A 19,303-nucleotide genomic window follows, 5' to 3' on the forward strand; every position below is an offset into this window, starting at 1 on the left:
CATTCATGTGTGGGGTTGCTTCTCAGCCAAGGGAATCGGCTCACTCATAGTCTTGCCTAAAAACACAGCCATGAATAAAGAATGGCACCAGAATGTCCTCCAAGAGCAACTTCTCCCAACTGTCCAAGAGCAGTTTGGCGCCCAACAATGCCTTTTCCAGCATGATGGAGCACCTTGCCATAAAGCAAAGGGGATCACTAAATGGCTCATGGAACAAAACAGAGATTTTGGGTCCATGGCCTGGAAACTCCCCAGATCTTAATCCCATTGAGAACTTGTGGGCAATCAAGAGACTGGTGGACAAACAAAAACCAAGAAATTCTGGCAAAATGCAAGCATTGCCTATGCAAGAATGGACAGCGATCAGTCAGGATTTGCTCCAGAAGATGATTGACAGCTGCCCGGGAGAATTGCAGAGGTCCTGAAGAAGAAGGGTCAACACTGCAAATATTCACTTGCTGCAGTAACTCATTCTAACTGTCAATAGAACCTTCTGGTCTCAGAATATGATTGCAATTATATTTCTGTATGTGACATAAACATCAGACAAACACAATTAAAAACCAGAGGGCAACAGATCATTGTGGTGTCATTCTCAAAACTTTTGGCCATGACTGTACACCCCACAGCCGCCATGGATGGGGGGGTGCCGCCCTCTCTAGGCCCCAGGTGTTGCTGCTGCACATGAAGGATGTCCAGACGATGAATTTCTACTCAAAACATTTATTTACAAAAACTTTTCTAATAAAAATACAATCATGAAGACGGCAATAAGGCACCGAGCCCCCACTAGAGCGTGGACCCTCACAGTAACATCTACCCCTCCCCCACCCGGCCCCAATATTACATACAATAAAGTTACACTGCAAAAAATCTTGTAGAGTCTGGAGAAAAATTAAAAAATAAAAAAAGTGCAAAACCAGTCCTGCTCCTCCGCCGGAACAGCCACAGTCACAGTCACGTTCAGTCTCTCCCTGGCTCAAGGAGACAGTATGGCCGCCCATGGTGTCCTCTGCATCTATAGACAAGATCCCGGTGCAGGCGGCTGGAAACAGACTCCGGAGAGGAGCCGAGCACGTGCCGCGCCATCAGACGTAATCCTTGCCACTTGAGGGGGCTTTGGTTCTTGCTCCTCCGCTCTTGGGGTAACCGCGGTTGCCATAGTTCTTTTTACGAGGACATGAGCAGGACAAGAGGGCACCGCCAAGAATTACAAGGAGAGAGCCGGCCCAGCCAAGGAACACGCCAGCTCCAAACTCGTACCTGCAAGACAGAGCAGACCCTGGTTAGACAAGACCTCCAAGACCGTAGTATGTATCTACCAGCACCCCCACCGCTCATCTAAACTACAAGCCACCCCACCACCACCGGTCACCTAAGCTACGAGCCGCCATCACCCTGCCACCTAAGCTACGAGCCGCCATCACTGGTCACCTGAGCTACGAGCCGCCATCACCCCTCCACCGGACAACTAAGCTATGAGCCGCCATCATCCCCCCCCCGGTCCCCCAAAGCTGTCCAAGCTATGAGTCAGTCTGCAGTATCCACCTTGGGTCACCTCAGCTATGAGTCACCAGCACACTTCCTGAAAACCTGCACTATGAGTCATGGCAGCTACCACCACATCTACCTCAGTCATTAGGCTACAGCCACCATCTTTTCTACAAGTACAGAGGTGCTTTACACCCCCCCCCCCCTCCCAGTGACCCCCATTATACGATATATGGTGGACTGGTGGCACAGTGTAGCCAGTCCAGACGCCGCGTGCAGAGGTCGTGTGGCAGGAACTCACTTTGTGTTGATTGGTGTGAGAGGGTTGTAGAAGTCCCGGATGATCTGATTGCCGTACCACGAGCAGGCGATGAGGGCGGCCAGACCTGGAAGACAAGATGACAGTGTCAGGACTAGAGATAAGGGGGCACCACCAGGGGAGCCAGCACACTCACAATGATGGCCACTCACCAGCCAGAAGGAAGACAAAGCCACCAGTCATCGCAATCCGGGCCTTCTTCACATTGTCATCACCGCCACATTTGGTGCATTTCATACCAGTGGCAGAAACCGCGATACCGAAGAGGCCAACCACAATGGAGACCACCATGAGGGCGCGTGTGGCCTGGAGGGCAGCTGGTGGGGGCAAGAGGAAAAGTCAAATGAGACCACCACAGTAGTAAAACAGACAACCTATTTGCAGAAGTGTGCCCGGACACACATCCCACCCAACCACTGCCCACCAGAAGTGTGCCCGGACACACATCCCACCCAACCACTGCCCACCAGAAGTGTGCCCGGACACACATCCCACCCAACCACTGCCCACCAGAAGTGTGCCCGGACACACATCCCACCCAACCACTGCCCACCAGAAGTGTGCCCGGACACACATCCCACCCAACCACTGCCCACCAGAAGTGTGCCCGGACACACATCCCACCCAACCACTGCCCACCAGAAGTGTGCCCGGACACACATCCCACCCAACCACTGCCCACCAGAAGTGTGCCCGGACACACATCCCACCCAACCACTGCCCACCAGAAGTGTGCCCGGACACACATCCCACCCAACCACTGCCCACCAGAAGTGTGCCCGGACACACATCCCACCCAACCACTGCCCACCAGAAGTGTGCCCGGACACACATCCCACCCAACCACTGCCCACCAGAAGTGTGCCCGGACACACATCCCACCCAACCACTGCCCACCAGAAGTGTGCCCGGACACACATCCCACCCAACCACTGCCCACCAGAAGTGTGCCCGGACACACATCCCACCCAACCACTGCCCACCAGAAGTGTGCCCGGACACACATCCCACCCAACCACTGCCCACCAGAAGTGTGCCCGGACACACATCCCACCCAACCACTGCCCACCAGAAGTGTGCCCGGACACACATCCCACCCAACCACTGCCCACCAGAAGTGTGCCCGGACACACATCCCACCCAACCACTGCCCACCAGAAGTGTGCCCGGACACACATCCCACCCAACCACTGCCCACCAGAAGTGTGCCCGGACACACATCCCACCCAACCACTGCCCACCAGAAGTGTGCCCGGTCTCATCTACAGTCATACACGCGTCCCCCAACCCCTGCCCACCAGAAGTGTGCCCGGTCTCATCTACAGTCATACACGCGTCCCCCAACCCCTGCCCACCAGAAGTGTGCCCGGTCTCATCTACAGTCATACACGCGTCCCCCAACCCCTGCCCACCAGAAGTGTGCTCGGACACACACGCTGGAGTAATCTTCACTGCACAGCTCCGGCCTCACCATTTTCATTAGCCGGCTCTTTACAAGCCTCTGCTGCCCCTACAGCCAAACGTGTCACAACAGCCCCAACATTCCTCCCTGGAGAGAGGACGCAGGGTCCACAAGGAGCGGAGCGACTGCAGCCAAGCTATTGTGACATTACTGGCGCCAGTGACTCTACTCAGGGTCTGGGTCCGAGACCCTTACCCACTGGTCAAACACCAGCACAGGGAAGGGGGACCCTAAACAGCCCCACCACCACAGGGGAGGTGACAGCCGTGCCACCGCCGGCAGCATAGTGACAGCAGCTCCGCTCAGTCCCTCAGACCGGACACCAGAGACCTTAGAAGTCAATAATCCGGCACTCGCAATATACAAGAGGTTTTACTAGAAATTGCATCAGACTTGTCACATGGCGCGGTGTCCTGTCCGGGCCCCATAGTGTCAGTGCCGTGTACTTCACCTATAGACCCCAGAGGCCCTGCGCCCCCTCCCCAGTATCGGCTGCTCATTGTGACTCCCTCAGGACACTATGGCAGGTGAGTCAGCCCCATGTGAGGAGGACGAGGCGACACTTCCGTGTGCTGAGACACCTGGGTGTGACACGGGGGAGGGGGTGAGGAGTTTCACAGAAACTGGAGTCACAGTGAGCGAGCGGGAGAATGAGGAGTCAGCCTCCCCTCCCCCAACACAGGTACATTCCGAGGTCCTATATCTCCACTGCGTGACCCGGCTCCATAGAGGAAACACCATCCCATACATGAAGGGACATTCCGAGGTCCTATACCTCCACTGCGTGACCCGGCTCCATAGAGGAACTGCCAACCCATACATGAGGGGACATCCCGAGGTCATACCTCCACTGCGTGACCCTGCTCCACAGAGGAACCACCATCCCATACATGAAGGGACATCCCGAGGTCATATACCACCACTGCATGACCCCGCTCCACAGAGGAACTGCCATCCCATACATGAAGGGACATTCCGAGGTCATATACCTCCACTGCGTGACCCGGCTCCATAGAGGAACCACCATCCCATACATGAAGGGATATTCCGAGGTCCTATACCTCCACTGCGTGACCCCGCTCCATAGAGGAACCACCATCCCATACATGAAGGGATATTCCGAGGTCCTATACCTCCACTGCGTGACCCCGCTCCATAGAGGAACCCCCATCCCATACATGAAGGGATATTCCGAGGTCATATACCTCCACTGCGTGACCCCGCTCCATAGAGGAACCACCATCCCATACATGAAGGGATATTCTGAGGTCATACCTCCACTGCGTGACCCCGCTCCATAGAGGAACCACCATCCCATACATGAAGGGATATTCTGAGGTCATATACCTCCACTGCGTGACCCCGCTCCATAGAGGAACCACCATCCCATACATGAAGGGATATTCTGAGGTCATATATCTCCACTGCGTGACCCCGCTCCATAGAGGAACCACCATCCCATACATGAAGGGACAACCCGAGGTCATATACCTCCACTGCGTGACCCCGCTCCATAGAGGAACCACCATCCCATACATGAAGGGACATTCCGAGGTCATATACCTCCACTGCGTGACCCCGCTCCATAGAGGAACCACCATCCCATACATGAAGGGACATTCCGAGGTCATATACCTCCACTGCGTGACCCCGCTCCATAGAGGAACCACCATCCCATACATGAAGGGACATCCCGAGGTCATATACCTCCACTGCGTGACCCGGCTCCATAGAGGAACCACCATCCCATACATGAAGGGATATTCCGAGGTCCTATACCTCCACTGCGTGACCGCGCTCCATAGAGGAACCACCATCCCATACATGAAGGGATATTCCGAGGTCCTATACCTCCACTGCGTGACCCCGCTCCGTAGAGGAACCCCCATCCCATACATGAAGGGATATTCCGAGGTCATATACCTCCACTGCGTGACCCAGCTCCATAGAGTAACTGCCACCCCATACATGAAGGGACATTCCGAGGTCATATACCTCCACTGCGTGACCCCGCTCCATAGAGGAACCACCATCCCATACATGAAGGGATATTCTGAGGTCATATACCTCCACTGCGTGACCCCGCTCCATAGAGGAACCCCCATCCCATACATGAAGGGATATTCCGAGGTCATATACCTCCACTGCGTGACCCCGCTCCATAGAGGAACCACCATCCCATACATGAAGGGATATTCTGAGGTCATACCTCCACTGCGTGACCCCGCTCCATAGAGGAACCACCATCCCATACATGAAGGGATATTCTGAGGTCATATACCTCCACTGCGTGACCCCGCTCCATAGAGGAACCACCATCCCATACATGAAGGGATATTCTGAGGTCATATATCTCCACTGCGTGACCCCGCTCCATAGAGGAACCACCATCCCATACATGAAGGGACATCCCGAGGTCATATACCTCCACTGCGTGACCCCGCTCCATAGAGGAACCACCATCCCATACATGAAGGGATATTCTGAGGTCATATCTCCACTGCGTGACCCCGCTCCATAGAGGAACCACCATCCCATACATGAGGGGACATTCCGATGTCATATACCTCCACTGCGTGACCCTGCTCCATAGAGGAACCACCATCCCATACATGAAGGGACATTCCGAGGTCATATACCTCCACTGTGACCCCGCTCCATAGAGGAACTGCCATCCCATACATGAGGGGACATCCCGAGGTCATATACCTCCACTGCGTGACCCCGCTCCATAGAGGAACTGCCATCCCATACATGAGGGGACATCCCGAGGTCATATACCTCCACTGCGTGACCCCGCTCCATAGAGGAACCACCATCCCAGATGGCAGGTACACAACTGACTGTACCCCACATGACAACCTATAGCGGTATTACACAGCATTGTTATGTGCACAAGTTTATGGCGGCATTACATAGGCCTGTCCAGCCTGCATCTCCATATAGCGGCATTACACAGGCCACAGTCTTGTACAGCCTGCATCTCCATATAGCAGTATTACACAAGCCACAGTCCTGTCCAGCCTGCATCTCCATATAGTGGCATTACACAGGGCACAGTCCTGTCCAGCCTGCATCTCCATATAGCGGCATTACACAGGGCACAGTCCTGTACAGCCTGCATCTCCATATAGCGGCATTACACAGGGCACAGTCCTGTACAGCCTGCATCTCCATATAGCGGCATTACACAGGGCACAGTCCTGTACAGCCTGCATCTCCATATAGCAGTATTACACAAGCCACAGTCCTGTCCAGCCTGCATCTCCATATAGTGGCATTACACAGGCCACAGTCCTGTACAGCCTGCATCTCCATATAGCGGCATTACACAGGCCACAGTCCTGTACAGCCTGCATCTCCATATAGCAGTATTACACAGGGCACAGTCCTGTCCAGCCTGCATCTCCATATAGTGGCATTACACAGGCCACAGTCCTGTACAGCCTGCATCTCCATATAGCGGCATTACACAGGCCACAGTCCTGTACAGCCTGCATCTCCATATAGCAGTATTACACAAGCCACAGTCCTGTCCAGCCTGCATCTCCATATAGTGGCATTACACAGGCCACAGTCCTGTACAGCCTGCATCTCCATATAGTGGCATTACACAGGGCACAGTCCTGTACAGCCTGCATCTCCATATAGTGGCATTACACAGGGCACACTCCTGTACAGCCTGCATCTCCATATAGCGGCATTACACAGGGCACAGTCCTGTCCAGCCTGCATCTCCATATAGCGGCATTACACAGGCCACAGTCCTGTCCAGCCTGCATCTCCATATAGCGGCATTACACAGGCCACAGTCCTGTACAGCCTGCATCTCCATATAGCGGCATTACACAGGCCACAGTCCTGTACAGCCTGCATCGCCATATAGCCGCATTACACAGGCCAGTCCTGTACAGCCTGCATCTCCATATAGTGGTATTACACAGGGCACAGTCCTGTACAGCCTGCATCTCCATATAGCGGCATTACACAGGCCACAGTCCTGTCCAGCCTGCATCTCCATATAGCGGTATTACACAGGCCACAGTCCTGTACAGCCTGCATCTCAATATAGCGGCATTACACAGGCCACAGTCCTGTACAGCCTGCATCTCCATATAGCAGTATTACACAGGCCACAGTCCTGTACAGCCTGCATCTCCATATAGCGGTATTACACAGGCCACAGTCCTGTCCAGCCTGCATCTCCATATAGTGGCATTACACAGGCCACAGTCCTGTACAGCCTGCATCTCCATATAGCGGCATTACACAGGCCACAGTCCTGTACAGCCTGCATCTCCATATAGCAGTATTACACAGGCCAGTCCTGTCCAGCCTGCATCTCCATATAGTGGCATTACACAGGCCACAGTCCTGTACAGCCTGCATCTCCATATAGCGGCATTACACAGGCCACAGTCCTGTACAGCCTGCATCTCCATATAGCAGTATTACACAGGCCAGTCCTGTCCAGCCTGCATCTCCATATAGCGGCATTACACAGGCCACAGTCCTGTACAGCCTGCATCTCCATATATCAGCATTACACAGGGCACAGTCCTGTACAGCCTGCATCTCCATATAGCGGCATTACACAGGCCACAGTCCTGTCCAGCCTGCATCTCCATATAGCGGTATTACACAGGCCACAGTCCTGTACAGCCTGCATCTCAATATAGCGGCATTACACAGGCCACAGTCCTGTCCAGCCTGCATCTCCATATAGCAGTATTACACAGGCCAGTCCTGTCCAGCCTGCATCTCCATATAGTGGTATTACACAGGCCACAGTCCTGTACAGCCTGCATCTCCATATAGCGGCATTACACAGGCCACAGTCCTGTACAGCCTGCATCTCCATATAGCGGTATTACACAGGGCACAGTCCTGTACAGCCTGCATCTCCATATAGCGGCATTACACAGGGCACAGTCCTGTACAGCCTGCATCTCCATATAGCGGCATTACACAGGGCACAGTCCTGTCCAGCCTGCATCTCCATATAGCGGCATTACACAGGCCAGTCTTGTACAGCCTGCATCTCCATATAGCAGCATTACACAGGGCACAGTCCTGTCCAGCCTGCATCTCCATATAGCGGTATTACACAGGTCACAGGCCTGTCCAGCCTGCATCTCCATATAGCGGCATTACACAGGCCACAGTCCTGTCCAGCCTGCATCGCCATATAGCCGCAGTACACAGGGCACAGTCCTGTACAGCCTGCATCTCCATATAGCGGTATTACACAGGCCACAGTCCTGTCCAGCCTGCATCTCCATATAGCCGCATTACACAGGGCACAGTCCTGTACAGCCTGCATCTCCATATAGCGGTATTACACAGGCCACAGTCTTTTACAGCCTGCATCTCCATATAGCCGCATTACACAGGCCACAGTCCTGTCCAGCCTGCATCTCCATATAGCGGCATTACACAGGGCACAGTCCTGTACAGCCTGCATCTCCATATAGCGGCATTACACAGGGCACAGTCCTGTCCAGCCTGTATCTCCATACAGCGGCATTACACAGGCCACAGTCCTGTACAGCCTGCATCTCCATATAGCGGCATTACACAGGCCAGTCCTGTCCAGCCTGCATCTCCATATAGCGGTATTACACAGGCCACAGTCCTGTCCAGCCTGCATCTCCATATAGTGGCATTACACAGGCCACAGTCCTGTACAGCCTGCATCTCCATATAGCGGTATTACACAGGCCAAAGTCCTGTCCAGCCTGCATCTCCATATAGCGGCATTACACAGGCCAGTCCTGTCCAGCCTGCATCTCCATATAGCGGCATTACACAGGGCACAGTCCTGTACAGCCTGCATCTCCATATAGCGGCATTACACAGGCCAGTCCTGTCCAGCCTGCATCTCCATATAGCCGCATTACACAGGCCACAGTCCTGTCCAGCCTGCATCTCCATATAGCAGTATTACACAGGCCAGTCCTGTCCAGCCTGCATCTCCATATAGCGGCATTACACAGGGCACAGTCCTGTACAGCCTGCATCTCCATATAGCAGTATTACACAGGCCAGTCCTGTACAGCCTGCATCTCCATATAGCGGCATTACACAGGCCACAGTCCTGTCCAGCCTGCATCTCCATATAGCGGCATTACACAGGGCACAGTCCTGTCCAGCCTGCATCTCCATATAGCGGTATTACGCAGGCCACAGTCTTGTACAGCCAGATGCCAGTACACGGCGGTATTACACTGCATTGATCCCAGGGCGATGTGCGGCACATATCGCGCCCTCAGATAACCTCTTATCAATCCTGCGCCTGACTTATCAGCCACAGATAAGGAATAACGGGCGCTCGCTGGCAGGTGCCGCTGCTGCTGTGGAGGAGAGTGCCAGGGGTGCCGGAGGGTGCGGCGGGGCACAATACCACCATTCCCAGCTGGCCCCAGCTCAGCTCTGGTGTCAGTGGGGGAGGGGAGAAGCTCCATTACACAACCAGTCTGACTGGTTCCAGACTTCACAAGGAAACAGCCGCTCCCAGAAACAAACAACCGCACTCCTACACCCCGGCCACTGCAGGGAAAAGGGCAACAACCCCCGCCACAGCCAAATCTACACCCCGGCCACTGCAGGGAAAAGGAAACAACCCCCGCCACAGCCAAATCTACACCCCGGCCACTGCTGGGAAAAGGAAACTACCCCCGCCACAGCCAAATCTACACCCCGGCCACTGCTGGGAAAAGGAAACTACCCCCGCCACAGCCAAATCTACACCCTGGCCACTGCAGGGAAAAGGAAACTACCCCCGCCACAGCCAAATCTACACCCCGGCCACTGCAGGGAAAAGGAAACTACCCCCGCCACAGCCAAATCTACACCCCGGCCACTGCTGGGAAAAGGAAACTACCCCCGCCACAGCCAAATCTACACCCTGGCCACTGCAGGGAAAAGGAAACTACCCCCGCCACAGCCAAATCTACACCCCGGCCACTGCTGGGAAAAGGAAACAACCCCCGCCACAGCCAAATCTACACCCCGGCCACTGCAGGGAAAAGGGCAACAACCCCCGCCACAGCCAAATCTACACCCCGGCCACTGCAGGGAAAAGGGCAACAACCCCCGCCACAGCCAAATCTACACCCCGGCCACTGCAGGAAAAAAGGAGACAACCCCCGACACCACACCAGGCACAAAGCTACCCCCACAACTACATCCCCTGCCACTGCAGGAAGAGGAGACAACCCCTTCCACATAATGAGAACCCCCCCAACTCAACATCTACACCCCCCCCTCCTTAAGCAGCACCACCACATCTACATGCCACAGCACCACCATATCAAGCACCCCCCTCCCAGCCACAAAACACCACATTCGGCACCTGCTACAGCTGACACCGCACAACCACTCAGCAGTTTACACACACACACACAGTTTCTCCCTTCTGCCCCCCCCTTCCCCCCCCACAGGCCCCTTCTGCCTCCCCCAGTGCCCCCTTCCTCCATGCCTCAGGTTCCTCATCCCCCCATACCCCCCCCAGATCCCCCCCCTTCCTCATCCCTCCTCAGTCCCCCCCTTCCTGCCCCTCCGGTGCCAACCCTCACCTCCCCCAGTTCCCCCCTTCCTCCCCAGTTTCCCCCTCCGTCTCCCCCAGTTCCCCCCCCCTTCCTCCCCAGTTTCCCCCTCCGTCTCCCCCAGTTCCCCCCCCTTCCTCCCCAGTTTCCCCCTCCGTCTCCCCCAGTTCCCCCCCTTCCTCCCCAGTTTCCCCCTCCGTCTCCCCCAGTTCCCCCCCTTCCTCCCCAGTTTCCCCCTCCGTCTCCCCCAGTTCCCCCCCCCCTTCCTCCCCAGTTTCCCCCTCCGTCTCCCTCAGTTCCCCCCCTTCCTCCCCAGTTTCCCCCTCCGTCTCCCCCAGTTCCCCCCCCCCTTCCTCCCCAGTTTCCCCCTCCGTCTCCCTCAGTTCCCCCCCCTTCCTCCCCAGTTTCCCCCTCCGTCTCCCCCAGTTCCCCCCCCCTTCCTCCCCAGTTTCCCCCTCCGTCTCCCCCAGTTCCCCCCCCCCTTCCTCCCCAGTTTCCCCCTCCGTCTCCCTCAGTTCCCCCCCTTCCTCCCCAGTTTCCCCCTCCGTCTCCCCCAGTTCCCCCCCCCTTCCTCCCCAGTTTCCCCCTCTGTCTCCCCCAGTTCCCCCCCCCTTCCTCCCCAGTTTCCCCCTCTGTCTCCCCCAGTTCCCCCCCCCTTCCTCCCCAGTTTCCCCCTCCGTCTTCCTCAGTTCCCCCCCTTCCTCCCCAGTTTCCCCCTCTGTCTCCCCCAGTTCCCCCCCCCCTTCCTCCCCAGTTTCCCCCTCTGTCTCCCCCAGTTCCCCCCCCCCTTCCTCCCCAGTTTCCCCCTCCGTCTTCCTCAGTTCCCCCCCCCTTCCTCCCCAGTTTCCCCCTCCGTCTTCCTCAGTTCCCCCCCCCTTCCTCCCCAGTTTCCCCCTCTGTCTCCCCCAGTTCCCCCCCCCTTCCTCCCCAGTTTCCCCCTCCGTCTTCCTCAGTTCCCCCCCTTCCTCCCCAGTTTCCCCCTCTGTCTCCCCCAGTTCCCCCCCCCTTCCTCCCCAGTTTCCCCCTCTGTCTCCCCCAGTTCCCCCCCCCTTCCTCCCCAGTTTCCCCCTCTGTCTCCCCCAGTTCCCCCCCCCTTCCTCCCCAGTTTCCCCCTCCGTCTTCCTCAGTTCCCCCCCCCTTCCTCCCCAGTTTCCCCCTCCGTCTTCCTCAGTTCCCCCCCCCTTCCTCCCCAGTTTCCCCCTCCGTCTTCCTCAGTTCCCCCCCTTCCTCCCCAGTTTCCCTCTCTGTCTCCCCCAGTTCCCCCCCCCCTTCCTCCCCAGTTTCCCCCTCCGTCTCCCTCAGTTCCCCCCCTTCCTCCCCAGTTTCCCCCTCCGTCTCCCCCAGTTCCCCCCCCCTTCCTCCCCAGTTTCCCCCTCCTCAGTCCCCCTCCCCCTCAGTTGCCGCCCCTCCCCCGCTCACCGTCCAGCTGCAGCATGGAGTCGTACACCTTGCACTGGATCTGCCCCGTGCTCTGGATGGCGCAGGACATCCACAGTCCCTGGTAGATGGCGATGGCGGTGATGATGGAGTCTCCGGCGTACGAGGACATCCTCCACTGCGGCATGATGGTGGCGGCGATCAGCCCGATCCACCCGATCAGCGCCATCATGAAGCCCAAGATCTGCAGCCCGGAGTTCGCCATCGTCTGCGACAAAGATCCCAGCACTGAGCTCACCTGCGCCAGGTGCGGCGCTTTATACCGCGCCCCGCCCCCTGCTGACGTCACCGCCCGAGACTGCCGCAAGTATCCAGAGAGAAACTGCTGACGTCACCACCGAGAGCGGAAACGAGAGAGCGCGGCCTGTGCTCTCTGTTATCAGCCGCAGGGACCGAGATGACTGCAGTCACTGGTATCACTACAACAACACCGATATCACCTCAATAACCCCGAAATCACCTCAATAACCCCGATATCACCACAATAACACCGATATCACACAATAACACCGATATCACCTCAATAACCCCGATATCACCACAATAACCCCGATATCACCTCAATAACCCCGATATCACCTCAATAACCCCGATATCCCTACAATAACACCGATATCACCTCAATAACCCCGATATCACCTCAATAACCCCGATATCACCACAATAACCCCGATATCACCTCAATAACCCCGATATCACCTCAATAACCCCGATATCACCTCAATAACCCCGATATCACCTCAATAACACCGATATCACCACAATAACCCCGATATCACCACAATAACACCGATATCACCACAATAACCCCGATATCACCTCAATAACCCCTATATCACCACAATAACCCCGATATCACCACAATAACCCCGATATCACCACAATAACCCCGATATCACCACAATAACCCCGATATCACCTCAATAACACCGATATCACTACAATAACACCGATATCACCTCAATAACCCCGATATCACCTCAATAACCCCGATATCACCTCAATAACACCGATATCACCTCAATAACCCCGATTATCACCTCAATAACCCCGATATCACTACAATAACACCGATATCACCTCAATAACCCCGATATCACCTCAATAACACCGATATCACCTCAATAACACCGATATCACCTCAATAACCCCGATATCACCTCAATAACACCGATATCACCTCAATAACCCCGATATCACCTCAATAACACCGATATCACCTCAATAACCCCGATATCACCTCAATAACACCGATATCACCTCAATAACACCGATATCACCTCAATAACCCCGATATCACCTCAATAACCCCGATATCACCTCAATAACACCGATATCACCTCAACAACCCCGATATCACCTCAATAACCCCGATATCACCTCAATAACCCCGATATCACCTCAATAACCCCGATATCACCACAATAACCCCGATATCACCACAATAACCCCGATATCACCTCAATAACACCGATATCACCTCAATAACACCGATATCACCTCAATAACACCGATATCACCTCAACAACCCCGATATCACCTCAATAACCCCGATATCACTACAATAACACCGATATCACCACAATAACCCCGATATCACCACAATAACCCCGATATCACCTCAATAACCCCGATATCACCTCAATAACACCGATATCACCACAATAACCCCGATATCACCTCAATAACCCCGATATCACCTCAATAACCCCGATATCACCTCAATAACCCCGATATCACCTCAATATCACCGATATCACCTCAATAACCCCGATATCACCTCAATAACCCCGATATCACCTCAATAACCCCGATATCACCACAATAACCCCGATATCACCACAATAACCCCGATATCACCTCAATAACCCCGATATCACCACAATAACCCCGATATCACCACAATAACCCCGATATCACCACAATAACACCGATATCACCTCAATAACACCGATATCACCACAATAACCCCGATATCACCACAATAACCCCGATATCACCACAATAACCCCGATATCACCTCAATAACCCCGATATCACCACAATAACCCCGATATCACCACAATAACCCCGATATCACCTCAATAACCCCGATATCACCACAATAACCCCGATATCACCACAATAACCCCGATATCACCACAATAACCCCGATATCACCACAATAACCCCGATATCACCTCAATAACACCGATATCACCTCAATAACACCGATATCAGCACAATAACCCCGATATCACCTCAATAACACCGATATCACTACAATAACCCCGATATCACCTCAATAACCCCGATATCACTACAATAACCCCGATATCACCACAATAACACCGATATCACCACAATAACCCCGATATCACCACAATAACACCGATATCACCACAATAACCCCGATATCACCTCAATAACACCGATATCACCACAATAACCCCGATATCACCTCAATAACCCCGATATCACCACAATAACCCCGATATCACCTCAATAACCCCGATATCACCTCAATAACCCCGATATCACCACAATAACACCGATATCACTACAATAACCCCGATATCACCTCAATAACACCGATATCACCACAATAACCCCGATATCACCTCAATAACCCCGATATCACCTCAATAACACCGATATCACCTCAATAACCCCGATATCACCACAATAACCCCGATATCACCACAATAACCCCGATATCACCTCAATAACCCCGATATCACCTCAATAACCCCGATATCACCACAATAACCCCGATATCACCTCAATAACCCCGATATCACCTCAATAACCCCGATATCACCTCAATAACCCCGATATCACCTCAATAACCCCGATATCCCTACAATAACCCCGATATCACCACAATAACCCCGATATCACCTCAATAACCCCGATATCACCTCAATAACCCCGATATCACCACAATAACCCCGATATCACCTCAATAACCCCGATATCACCTCAATAACCCCGATATCACCTCAATAACCCCGATATCACCTCAATAACCCCGATATCCCTACAATAACCCCGATATCACCACAATAACCCCGATATCACCTCAATAACCCCGATATCACCACAATAACCCCGATATCACCACAATAACCCCGATATCACCACAATAACCCCGATATCACCTCAATAACCCCGATATCACCTCAATAACCCCGATATCACCTCAATAACCCCGATATCACCTCAATAACCCCGATATCCCTACAATAACCCCGATATCACCTCAATAACCCCGATATCACCTCAATAACCCCGATATCACCACAATAACCCCGATATCACCTCAATAACCCCGATATCACCTCAATAACCCCGATATCACCTCAATAACCCCGATATCACCTCAATAACCCCGATATCACCTCAATAACCCCGATATCCCTACAATAACCCCGATATCACCACAATAACCCAGATATCACCTCAATAACCCCGATATCACCTCAATAACCCCGATATCACCACAATAACCCCGATATCACCTCAATAACCCCGATATCACCTCAATAACCCCGATATCACCTCAATAACCCCGATATCACCTCAATAACCCGATATCCCTACAATAACCCCGATATCGACCACAATAACCCCCCACCCGATATCACCTCAATAACCCCGATATCACCACAATAACCCCGATATCACCACAATAACCCCGATATCACCACAATAACCCCGATATCACCTCATAACCCGATATCACCTCAATAACCCCGATATCCCTACAATAACCCCGATATCACCACAATAACCCCGATATCACCTCAATAACCCCGATATCACCTCAATAACCCCGATATCACCACAATAACCCCGATATCACCTCAATAACCCCGATATCACCTCAATAACCCCGATATCACCTCAATAACCCCGATATCACCTCAATAACCCCGATATCCCTACAATAACCCCGATATCACCACAATAACCCCGATATCACCTCAATAACCCCGATATCACCACAATAACCCCGATATCACCACAATAACCCCGATATCACCACAATAACCCCGATATCACCACAATAACCCCGATATCACCTCAATAACCCCGATATCACCTAATAACCCCGATATCACCACAATAACCCCCGATATCACCTCAATAACCCCGATATCACCTCAATAACCCCGATATCACCACAATAACCCCGATATCACCTCAATAACCCCGATATCACCTCAATAACCCCGATATCACCTCAATAACCCCGATATCACCTCAATAACCCCGATATCACCTCAATAACCCCGATATCACCTCAATAACCCCGATATCACCACAATAACCCCGATATCACCTCAATAACCCCGATATCACCCAATAACCCCGATATCACCTCAATAACCCCGATATCACCACAATAACCCCGATATCACCTCAATAACCCCGATATCACCTCAATAACACCGATATCACCTCAATAACCCGATATCACCTCAATAACCCCGATATCACCACAATAACCCCGATATCACCTCAATAACCCCGATATCACCACAATAACCCCGATATCACCTCAATAACCCCGATATCACCTCAATAACCCCGATATCACCTCAATAACCCCGATATCACACTCAATAACCCCGATATCACCACAATAACCCCGATATCACCTCAATAACCCCGATATCACCACAATAACCCCGATATCACCACAATAACCCCGATATCACCTCAATAACCCCGATATCACCTCAATAACCCCGATATCACCTCAATAACCCGATATCACCTCAATAACCCCGATATCACCACAATAACCCCGATATCACCACAATAACCCCGATATCACCTCAATAACCCCGATATCACCTCAATAACCCCGATATCACCTCAATAACCCCGATATCACCTCAATAACCCCGATATCACCACAATAACCCCGATATCACCTCAATAACCCCGATATCACCACAATAACCCCGATATCACCACAATAACCCCGATATCACCTCAATAACCCCGATATCACCCTCAATAACCCCGATATCACCTCAATAACCCCGATATCACCACAATAACCCCGATATCACCACAATAACCCCGATATCACCTCAATAACCCGATATCACCACAATACACCCGATATCACCTCAATAACCCCGATATCACCACAATAACCCCGATATCACCTCAATAACCCCGATATCACCTCAATAACACCGATATCACCACAATAACCCGATATCACCACAATAACCCCGATATCACCTCAATAACCCCGATATCACCACAATAACACCGATATCACCTCAATAACACCGATATCACCTCAATAACACCGATATCACCTCAATAACACCGATATCACCTCAATAACCCCGATATCACCACAATAACCCCGATATCACCTCAATAACACCGATATCAGCACAATAACACCGATATCACCACAATAACACCGATATCAGCACAATAACCCCGATATCACCTCAATAACCCCGATATCACCACAATAACCCCGATATCACCTCAATAACCCCGATATCACCTCAATAACCCCGATATCACCTCAATAACCCCGATATCACCTCAATAACCCCGATATCACCACAATAACCCCGATATCACCTCAATAACCCCGATATCACCTCAATAACCCCGATATCACCTCAATAACCCCGATATCACCTCAATAACCCCGATATCACCACAATAACCCCGATATCACCTCAATAAACCCCGATATCACCACAATAACCCCGATATCACCACAATAACCCCGATATCACCTCAATAACCCCGATATCACCACAATAACACCGATATCACTACAATAACACCGATATCAGCACAATAACCCCGATATCACCACAATAACCCCGATATCACCTCAATAACCCCGATATCACCACAATAACACCGATATCAGCACAATAACCCCGATATCACCACAATAACCCCGATATCACCACAATAACCCCGATATCACCTCAATAACACCGATATCAGCACAATAACCCCGATATCACCTCAATAACCCCGATATCACCACAATAACCCCGATATCACCTCAATAACCCCGATATCACCTCAATAACCCCGATATCACCTCAATAACCCCGATATCACCACAATAACCCCGATATCACCTCAATAACCCCGATATCACCTCAATAACCCCGATATCACCTCAATAACCCCGATATCACCTCAATAACCCCGATATCACCACAATAACCCCGATATCACCTCAATAACCCCGATATCACCACAATAACCCCGATATCACCACAATAACCCCGATATCACCTCAATAACCCCGATATCACCTCAATAACCCCGATATCACCTCAATAACCCCGATATCACCACAATAACCCCGATATCACCTCAATAACCCCGATATCACCACAATAACCCCGATATCACCACAATAACCCCGATATCACCTCAATAACCCCGATATCACCTCAATAACCCCGATATCACCTCAATAACCCCGATATCACCACAATAACCCCGATATCACCACAATAACCCCGATATCACCTCAATAACCCCGATATCACCTCAATAACACCGATATCACCACAATAACCCCGATATCACCACAATAACCCCGATATCACCTCAATAACCCCGATATCACCTCAATAACCCCGATATCACCTCAATAACCCCGATATCACCTCAATAACCCCGATATCACCACAATAACCCCGATATCACCTCAATAACCCCGATATCACTACAATAACCCCGATATCACCTCAATAACCCCGATATCACCTCAATAACCCCGATATCACCACAATAACCCCGATATCACCACAATAACCCCGATATCACCACAATAACACCGATATCACCTCAATAACCCCGATATCACCTCAATAACACCGATATCACTACAATAACCCCGATATCACTACAATAACCCCGATATCACCTCAATAACCCCGATATCACCTCAATAACCCCGATATCACCACAATAACCCCGATATCACCACAATAACCCCGATATCACCTCAATAACCCCGATATCACTACAATAACACCGATATCACCTCAA

General features: G+C 52.2%; 1 protein-coding gene across 1 annotated transcript; it reads right to left on the minus strand.

Moving 5' to 3' along the window:
* Positions 1 to 707: 707 nt before the first annotated feature.
* On the minus strand, positions 708 to 12,518 carry CLDN7 (claudin 7). Its single transcript, XM_075346781.1, has 4 exons — positions 12,239 to 12,518; positions 1,963 to 2,127; positions 1,793 to 1,877; positions 708 to 1,263 (listed from the first exon to the last, which is right to left on the minus strand). Exons 1-4 carry the CDS (start codon positions 12,459 to 12,461, stop codon positions 1,089 to 1,091), a joined length of 648 nt encoding a protein of 215 aa, XP_075202896.1. The 5' UTR covers positions 12,462 to 12,518; the 3' UTR covers positions 708 to 1,088.
* Between the last annotated feature and the right edge of the window lie 6,785 nt (positions 12,519 to 19,303).

Source organism: Anomaloglossus baeobatrachus, chromosome 4 (assembly GCF_048569485.1).
Source record: "Anomaloglossus baeobatrachus isolate aAnoBae1 chromosome 4, aAnoBae1.hap1, whole genome shotgun sequence".
Taxonomy (NCBI): Eukaryota; Metazoa; Chordata; class Amphibia; order Anura; family Aromobatidae; genus Anomaloglossus; species Anomaloglossus baeobatrachus.

Bases quoted from the DNA above. Each gene is read 5' to 3' on its own strand.
- CLDN7 (XM_075346781.1), bottom strand. From the start codon at position 12,461: ATGGCGAACTCCGGGCTGCAGATCTTGGGCTTCATGATGGCGCTGATC. The intron at 1,878-1,962 runs GTGAGTGGCCAT...CTTGTCTTCCAG, and splicing joins CTTTGTCTTCCTTCTGGCTG to GTCTGGCCGCCCTCATCGCC. The intron at 1,264-1,792 runs GTGAGTTCCTGC...TCTGTCTTGCAG, and splicing joins CTCACACCAATCAACACAAA to GTACGAGTTTGGAGCTGGCG.